General features: G+C 39.3%; 1 protein-coding gene across 3 annotated transcripts in view; it reads right to left on the bottom strand.

Moving 5' to 3' along the window:
* Nucleotides 1–2,423: 2,423 nt before the first annotated feature.
* Nucleotides 2,424–9,629, bottom strand: part of RUNX2 (RUNX family transcription factor 2) — a 151,410-nt gene continuing 144,204 nt past the window's right edge. For all 3 annotated transcript variants that reach the window (XM_054383333.1, XM_054383334.1, XM_054383336.1), the window contains one exon: nt 2,424–2,902. In XM_054383333.1, coding sequence (XP_054239308.1) covers nt 2,424–2,902 — 479 coding nt within the window. The remainder of the gene's footprint in view (nt 2,903–9,629) is intronic.

Below are 9,629 nucleotides of genomic sequence, written 5' to 3'. Positions count from 1 at the left end.
ACTAAACAAAAAACAAAACTGAAATGTGTAACCAGACACTGGCTTTTTAAGTGCTGCTGAGACTAACAAATGTATTTTACAGTTACAAATAAATGGACAGTGGTATGCTTCAAGCTACCACAAACCAACAAATAAATAGAATCAATTACAGCTTCCATCTTTGAAGGAAAACTAAGTATTAGAAGAAGAAAAAAAAAAGTGTCTTACTTATACTTTAAGCATACTTGGTATACAACCTTTAGAAGGCAAAGACTTTATTATTTTTTTTTAAAAGCATGTCATCACATAAGTTGGAGGGCTGTACCATGCTAATGTCAACTCGTGTAACAGCTTTGCTGTTAACGAGCGGTGATGGTGTTGTCAGGCTCTGTATGGCTACGCTCACCGTTGATTTATTCCGGTACTCTCCGCTGGAGAGTCTGGCAGCAGACAGGATGGTTAAGGGTTTCGGGTGCAATTTGCTCTCCCTATATGACACCTGGGAGCCCCAAGGTGGCTTTTAAGGTGACTTTTTATCTTCATCATTTGCAGAGGTAAGTATCACCGCCCTTGGGCTTGTCCCTCTAATACGACAATAGCCACATCAGCTTCAAAGTCAACACAGCATCCTTATGTCTCTAGCATTTAATGCTAACGTGCAGTGATGTGCTACCAGGCAGTTTCTGTCTCAAGTTTTGAACCTTTTTACTCCATCAAGTGGGCTGAAATTACAAAGGGAGGGGGGAAAGTTTCACCAATTCTCCCCCCATTTCTGAGATATTAATTGCTTGTAAAATATGGGCTTTGAAACAGTTTTGATTTTTCTGCAGAAAAGAAAACAAATCCTGTCAAAACTCAAATCACATTGTGAAAAGACAAAATTTTAAATAGGAGTATTTTCAAATTTCTAAATTCTGATAAAATTCTTGGGAGAAGAAGAAATTAGGGGAAGGGTGGAAAATATTTCTTCCTCCTAACCATTTTTTCAGTGTCTCCACAACTACTGATTAAAAGGCAAGACTGTGTTGAAGGCAACCAGACAGCTAATAAAAATATTGTAAACACAGTATTTCCTTCATAACTTAGATAAAAAAATACATCCAAAATCATTTGATATGGATGCATTTGGGCTGGGTTTGTCATTTTTACATCACATTGTAAACTGGTTCACACTGGAACTGCTTTTCGGAGTTGGGTAAGGATTTGAAGTTCACACCATTGCAGAAATGTAGTAAGTAAAAAAAGAAAACTAAAAAAATCCAAAAACACTTTTAGAGACCGAAGTCAATATATCATTACATTAAGAAACATTTAAAGGGTCCAAACATCATTAAATAATTATAAATATTATTTTTAAAGCTATATGATGATTCATGTTAGCAAACAACCTCAAATTTTACACATTTATAATTTAAGGAAAAAAAAAAAAGGAAATAACATAGCCGAACACAAACACTATGTATACCATTTTGGCTCTAATAATATATATTGCCATTTTGATATTTTGCATAAGTAATAACATTTTGTTTTTCATTTCTAAAGGTTTTGGTTGTTTTTCTTTTTTTTTGGTTTTTGGCCAATCAAAGGCAAAATGAATGGATACAAAAGCAAAAAGGAAATCCCAGGGTTGTGTAGCCTAACTTGAAAACTCATTCTCTTTAAGTACCCAAAAACAAACCAAAAAGGCAATGAACACAGAGAAGTTCCAACCATTTTCTGCAGCAAGGCTCAGACACACTTTTTTGGGACAGCTGTTTTTACCTGAAAGTATCATGGCAAAATGGAAACAACTCAATCTTTGCTTTCTTTTTATGTGCACCAATACAAGCCAGTTGAATTGCACTGTGGGTGTGAAGAGGGTCCCATACATTGTATGATTGCAACTGTATCTGGAGTTCATGGCTGGGTGGGGGGTTATTAAAAATAAAGGGGAACGCAGCCTTTGCCATGCATCACCATGTTTCTCCTGATAGCTGGGGAGTCCGTTGTCGTCTCATTGGCAAAAGAACTCACTAGTTATCACAACATTCTAGACCAAAAATACAATTTAAAAAAAAAAAAGGAAAAACATAAGAAAAAAAAATGGAGGGAGTGATTTTTTTTTTTTTGTCTGTGCTTAAAAGGTACATTTTAAATATAAAAAAGGTAAAATGGTTTCAAGGAAAAAAGTATATATATATATATATATGCTTTGATCTTTGATCCACATAATCTGAAACATGGGTTGTGGTATGTTGGTGATTCTTGTTATTTGTGGCCATTATCATCCCATTTACACAGTTGCATGTATTGGTAAAAATCTCTTTAAGAAAAAAACCAAGACAAACAAAACAAACAAATAAAAAACAACAACACAAGACCCAGGCACTTTGTAGTTAGTCGACCATTTGTTTGGTTTGGGGTTTTTTTGGCTTGCAGAGGTCAGGCCGGCTACAGAAGAAATCTCAGTATGGCCTCCAAACAGACTCATCCATTCTGCCACTAGAATTCAAGACGGTTGGAGAGCTGCTGTGGCTGCCATCCGCCTCCACACCATCACTCTGGTTGGGCAAGTTAGGGTTTAACAGCGTGCTGCCATTGGATGTGGTGGTGCATGGAGGAAGCATCCTGGAAGGGGAGCGGTCCCCTCCTGGCACCATGGGGAACTGGTATGATCCCGACGAAGTGCCATAGTAGAGATATGGAGTGCTGCTGGTCTGGAAAGGTCCACTTTGGTTTTGGGAAGAGCCAGGGTAGGGTGGTGGTAGGTAGGTATGGTAGTGAGTGGTTGCGGACATACCCAGTGACATGCCTGAGGTGACTGGCGGTGTATAAGTAAAGGTGGCTGGATAGTGCATTCGTGGGTTGGAGAAGCGGCTCTCAGTGAGGGATGAAATGCTTGTGAACTGCCTGGGATCTGAAAATGGGCCCAGCTCTGAAGCACCTAAAAAATTATAACAGAAGATGGGGGAAAAGATTTCTGTAAATACCATTTTTTGTACCAAGTGATGATAGAATTCTATTTTTCTATGAAACCCCACTTCTTTTGGCCCCCAAGAGAACAGCAGATCACATCAATTAATACATTGCAAGGAAAAGAGTCATACACCTGTCTTCTACATGCATTGGGCCAAATTCCTCCCTGGTCTAACTCCACCAATGCCAATGTAGGGAGCAGCATTGCCAACCTGGAGCATTCAAATGTCACAAGTCAGGCTGGGAAAAAAAAAATCTCAAAAATCAAGAGATTGAAAAAGAACCAAAAAGAGAAATGTGGATTTGGAGTTGATTTCTTTTCTGGTTTTTGACCTTTGAGGGTTACGTGTCTTTGGTTTTTGTTGTAGTCTCTAGAGAAATTCAGGTCTGGTTGCACATGAGAGTTGAGATTCCAATCTCAGCACAGGCCATCAGCATCTGGGGTCTTGAGAAAAGCAGAAATTACCATGTAACTTGTAATAAAACTACAAGAGTTGGCAACACAAAGTTAGTTGCACCACTGACACCAGGAGAGTTACACCAGAGATGACTAAGCCCCGCTTATTGCCTTAACCAATTTAAGTGAAGATCTGCTCAGCTACTTCCTATAGATGAAAAATATTATCTGTTTTATCTAAACGATGGACAAGGTCACTGTGCTGATAGCAAAGATGCAAATTTTACTTTTCAGTGCAGTTGATGGAAAATTACAAGCCAAACACTCCTTTTGCCAACGAAAAAAAAAATTGTTTTCCTATGTAGTCTGGGCAGACTGGTTGCAAAAAAGACCACACAGTCTATGACTACTGTGAACGTCTGGATGGTAATGCTGTGAATTGGAGTCTAACGCAAAACAGGGATGGGTAAACTCATTTTGCCTAATTTCTAATCCCACATCAAACACCCAAAGTTTTGGAGCAGAACTGGAAAGCAAGCATTAGTAGCTTGGTGATCTGCTTAGGAGACTGTGGGATGGACATGAGCACAAGATGGTGAAAGCTTGCATTGAGAGCGAGAAAAGTGGAAAACAAAAAGGATACTGGAAAAGGGACAGGGAGAAAGAGCTTAAGGCAGAAGTACCGTGCAAGAGACAGAGAAATGCATGGGTCAGCATGCAATAGGTACAAAACATTTTTATAGAGACATAGCTGGAAAGAGCAAGGTATAAATAAAGGGGGGGAAATAATTAAATCAAATTAGCTCTCCCTGTACTTCCTAGGGACACTTCTACAGCTTTACAGATAGGTTCACCCATCACTTTGCCAGCCTACTAAATCTGATTCACCTAGAAGGAAAGTACACCACCTTGTAGATGCCAAACTGACATGCTAAACACTGAAAAATCCTGTGTAACCTCATTGTAAGTTAGAGAAATGCTTTTCCTTGCAGACAGGCTTTGAATTTGACCTACCAATTCTACTGTGTAGAAGGAGAATCCCTCCAGCCCTTCTGCCTTTGCTCCCTGCAGCACACACAACAGTGATTGCTACCATAAACCATAGACTCAACAGATCCTGCTGCCCTGTGTGGCACATTTGGTGATTTAGATCACTATTCTGTCCTGTTCTACCAGCTTGTTTAATCCACACCTTCTATGATATCGAAAAGCAGCATGGGGGAAAAAACTCAGGCACAGCTTGGGTTCAGGCTGGAGGTTCTGGGCCAGAGCTAGTCAAGCGTCCAAATCCTGCAGCCTGAAACCTAGGGAATATAATCTCTCATCTCAAAAGATACTTGTAGGGAGATTTAAATGGGCAGTAAAAGACGTTTTTTTAACTCTGATGACAATGTGATTACTATTATCTTTATCAGGAACTGAATCAATGACCTACGGGTGAATGGGTCTGTCTTTATCATCAACCCCTCCAACCACAGTCCCATGGAATGTAATATAACTTGTACCTTTACAGCAAACACTCTACTACTTGATGCAACTTCTTTCGTTCCCAACTGCAAACAATAGCCAGGGGCAATACCACCCAGATTCAAAGCTGTAATTTTGGAACACTATCCTTTATATTGTGAACAGGTCTGATACGTATCTGGAAATATAAGGTTAGAGTATAATTTCCCCAGCTGCTCAAAATACTTAGTTTCAGTCTGCTACTGCTTATACTCCCCTTTTTTGTTGGTGGTTTGGTGTTGGTGTTTTGTGTTTTTTGGTTTGTTTTTGGGTTTGGGGGGTTATTTTATTTTATTATTGTTATTGCAACTCTCCCAACATGAACAGAGTTGCTTTTGGTTTACTCTGATAGAAGCCAAACAACTTTTATAATCAAAGGTAGAAAACTAGTGTGAGTGTAAGGGTGTAGAAAAACTTTGGCATTTTTTGTTTCTTTGCAACCAATATTTTTTTTCTTAGTAACAAACTATCCATACATTTCTACACATTAAAACGCTGCCAAGAGATCATGTATGTGTCAAATGACTGGGAACGTGCACACCACATGTAGGCATTTCTAATATGGGTCTACAGACCTCCTTACATGCTCTAGTAAATCTACACTTGTTTGTTTTTACTGTTGCTTGTAAAGCACAGTCTTATTTAGCCGAAGGCCAAACAACCATAACCCTTTCTTATCTCACCCATGGCTGTGTCTGCACAGCTCCTGCACACACTTCTCCAAACTCTCTTTCGTCCAATACCTTCTGCTGTTTCTATAACTCGTGATTTGTCCCCAGACCTCTGTATCTCCATCATGTAAAGGTACTTTTGGAGAGCAGAAAGCTTTCTGTGATGCCTGTTTTAAAGCCTCTTTTCTAAGTGAATCCAAAAATGCTTTAACAAGTTGCCTCTAAAACTCAGCTTCTTGCCATCCTCACTGCTATGCAACCTCACTGGTGCATTTTCCCTGTACTACACTGCCTCTTTCTGTGCTCTTACCTTCACAAGGTTGTGCTAAGGTTGATTTTGGTTGTAACTTGCAAACACCAGATGCATATTCATTTACATATGTTCAGGTCTTTGCTAGACTGGGAAAACAAACAGCTCTTCTAGGTATGGCACCCATCTTTGCCTATCTAGTTGCACACAAATAGCAATGTCAATTAGCAATACAGTAACATGACGGTGCAAGTACATAATTTATTTATTCCTCTCCCTAGCAGGATTAAAGATTTATGCCAATTTTACTTCCACCATAGCAAGGAAACTTGCATCTGTGAATTGCCACTCTCGTGATAGCTTGTATTAAATGGGTGAAGCACAGATCCTCCACCCTGCATCATCACCACAAGATTGTGAAACCACACTTTTGTGAACACTTTATTTTGTGCCATCAAAAAACAGAAACAAGGCATCAAGCACAGCAAGTAATCTTTTCCTGTGCAGCCTGATCAGATCACTGTGCTTGAAGAAAACAAACAAAAAACCAAACGAAAACCCCCCAAACCGAGGAGATTCCAAGTTAAACTATTTTAAATCTTCCAAGATGATTCCTTCCTAACATACCCTAGCACTCAGGTTTTCTGAGAATTATACCTTTAGAACAAAGAAGCGGTCATGTTAATATGCCAATATATATGCTAACATCCTAGATTCATGAATACTGCCCCAGTGTGTTTCATATTTAGAACAAGAACAATTAAAATTCCATGTGGTTTCACTTATTTTGATGCAGAAGCCTCATTAAAAACCCTAGACTTGGCCATTTGCCAGCAGCTAACTAAAAGGGGTTTGCATTTGTGCTTAAAACCCAATTTTACCTGTTGCAGCTTTGCAGCTCTACCATTTACAACTAAATGCATACCATGGTCATTTCTCTTTTTCAGTTTACAGATGCCAGCTAATGCCAGTCAACATTCATTTCTCAATTAATAAGCTGTGCTTGTGGTTTGCAGAAAACAAGGCAACAAATTTCTGCCAGGTTTACAGCACTTTGGCCAATCACTTCCAATTATTAAAGGTCATAATGTATTGTGGATAGATTAACTCCTTGTGGGTATAGCAAGATGACGTCTGCTTTAAAGGGCTATAGGTTAATTTTATAATGTACAGATATTGCAGTTTGCTTTATCATTTTATGCTATAAGGTCCCCATCAAAGAAAAAAGTTCCCCTTTGCTCATTGATAGGGAAATTTCTATCACATCAAGTCAATCCATAATCGCTGGATGCAAGAAAACAGCATAGTGCTGTATTTGAAAGTCACTGAATAGCGTGTCCCAAGAAATTCAGCTACCTATAGTGAAAGATATTTACCAGTAGCTAAATGATTCACCTGTGTTTTGGGGAACTTCAGTGTCAAGACATTTGCTGAATTAGATACTAGATTTTGTGGAGTTTTGTTCAATAGCTCCATTCAGGCTGGGCCATAGCACTAACTGATCTATTGAAACTGTTTTTTCCTTCCCTGACATCTATGTCTATATGTGCAGCTTGGATTACTTACAGCTGATAATATTGCCTTGATGAAGTATGCCACACACTTCACATGATGAGACAATTTTCAGTCTCTTAGAGCTTTGCCAGACTTTAAATGTTCTGGTTGAAATTGTCCATGCTGGGCGTCTGTCTCAGGCTGAATTGTGATTTATGCATTTATTTGTTTTTAAAATTTCAGCTGAAACTCTTCTGCTAGGAAAAATATATTGTTCTACTAATCTTAAACTCTGAGGAGCCTTCCTTTGAAAAGCTGTACCAGTTCCACTCTTTGAAGTAGGGACTTGAACTTTGGAACAGGAGTGGCTTTTGTGTGAGAGACATTGTCATGAAAATCCAGCCAAATATGAACAACTCACAAGAATTCTGCCTAAAAATGGGCAGAAGAGTCTGTGCCCCTACAAAGGCACTTGTCTAGAGAATGGAATGAAATTCAGGAGTTTCAAGTCCCAGCATTTTTTCTGCAAATATTGCTAAAACACGGAGTCATACCCACCCATCCCCGTGGCAGTCCTGATGAATAATTAGTCCATCAGTGGTTCCATTGACTAGAGCCTGCATAAAAGGAACTAAATGCTGTTCCACGTGAATGTTTGTATGATATTGCAAAGAAAAAATTGGGAAGGCAGAATTACTGGGGGGTTTGCTTTTTTTCAAAATCTGAGAAACTATGAACACAACTAGAGACAAACAAAAGGATATTGTTAAGGGTACCATGTGAAGAGTGAGAAAGTTAGGAAATATCAGCATTCCAGTTACTCTTTCATATGCACAATGATACAGCATTCAATTACAGGAGAAGATGCTATTCCTTTTACACAAACTCTCCTGCAGGCAACACACAAGCTGACCTCCTCTGGAGACGTAACAAAGATGAAACATAGAGCAGACCATTGTCTATACATCCCCCAAATCCACTGCTGCAAGAAATCAGAGAGGGTAAAGTGAATAAGGTGAGGAAGACCTCATTATTTCCTGAGCAAACTGGACTTTATATGTGTTTCTGCTGTCTTACGTGACTCACTTAAAATCTCTCCAAACCATATTTTAGCAGCTATGATTCTCTGTCCCCAGCAAAGACATTAGCTTCTAATTTGCACCTGCAATGAATATTCACAGCTGCAGCCAAAGCCAATAGGAACTCAGGTCTGAACATGAGACTAAAAATAAGAAAAAAAAACATACTGTAGGTAAGGCACAGAAGGTGCACAGAATTACAGGGGACCTCTGAGTTAGTCTCAGTACTCTAAAAAATCTGGGTTCTTTCTTTCTTGGGAATATCACACTGCAATGAACTGTATCCAAATACTATGGCAGAAACTTGAAGAGTAAAGCCCTTCAAGAAATTCCTTCTTCACTGGAGAATTTAGTGCTCTGGTATAAGCAAGGCCTGAGGAAATGCAAAGAACAAGAAGAAAACATATTGAAGAGCTGCTCATTAATTTAACACTGTCCATCCTGTGCATCGAACGAGACAGGAATCCCGTGGGAAAAGTATCATGTGATCCTGTAATTATAATCTTTAATGTAATGCATAAGCAGAATGAGGCTGATTTAAAGTTGCACAGGCAACATTAGTACTGAGATTTCCCAATTTCTGAGCACTTAGTTTTGCAATCCTAAGGATTCTTTGCAAGGTGTTTGGATGGGGGGAGTGATTATTTGTTATTTGGATTTCTGGTTTCTCCAATCATCCTTCTGTATTTGGGAGTGTTATTTTGCTTTTCATTTTGTTAAATTCTTGTCACCTGGGTCTGTTAATAAGTGTTTAGTGAATCACACAGAGCATGATTATTCTCCTGCCTTCTTCCAGGCAAACCTTTGACTCTCCAAAGCTGCTGTACCACCTTTGCTCTGATGCCACTGCAACACGGAGCTTGGGACCGCAGTTTCCAAGATCCCAAACTACCTCCTTGCTGTAGACATCAGGTCCTGATCCTGCAAACCTGCACTGGGTGCTCAGCTTTGTGCTGGAGCTCAGGGATACTCCTCCCACACATCTATTCCAGAGCATATGTCTACACACTGCCAGAGGAAGGGTCTTGTAGCACTGCAAAGACAATGTCCATGGCTTTTCCCTCCCCAGATCACTTTTGAGCTTGCCTGGGTATTTGCAACCATTTATCACAGGAAATGCTCTTTCTCCCCATTCAATTCAGGAAAAAAAGTAAAAAAAAAAAAAAAGTTAACAAACAAACAAACCCGAAACTTCAAGGTAATAATTAAAAACCATTTTACACCCTTTTTTTGCATTTTTTTCCTATGTCACCTTTGCACACCAGCAATCAGGTCTCCCAGCAAACAACAGCAGAAGA

The sequence above is a fragment of the Indicator indicator genome, chromosome 9 (genome assembly GCF_027791375.1).
Source record: "Indicator indicator isolate 239-I01 chromosome 9, UM_Iind_1.1, whole genome shotgun sequence".
NCBI lineage: Eukaryota > Metazoa > Chordata > Aves > Piciformes > Indicatoridae > Indicator > Indicator indicator.
This window is presented reverse-complemented; position numbering and strand designations above follow the sequence as displayed.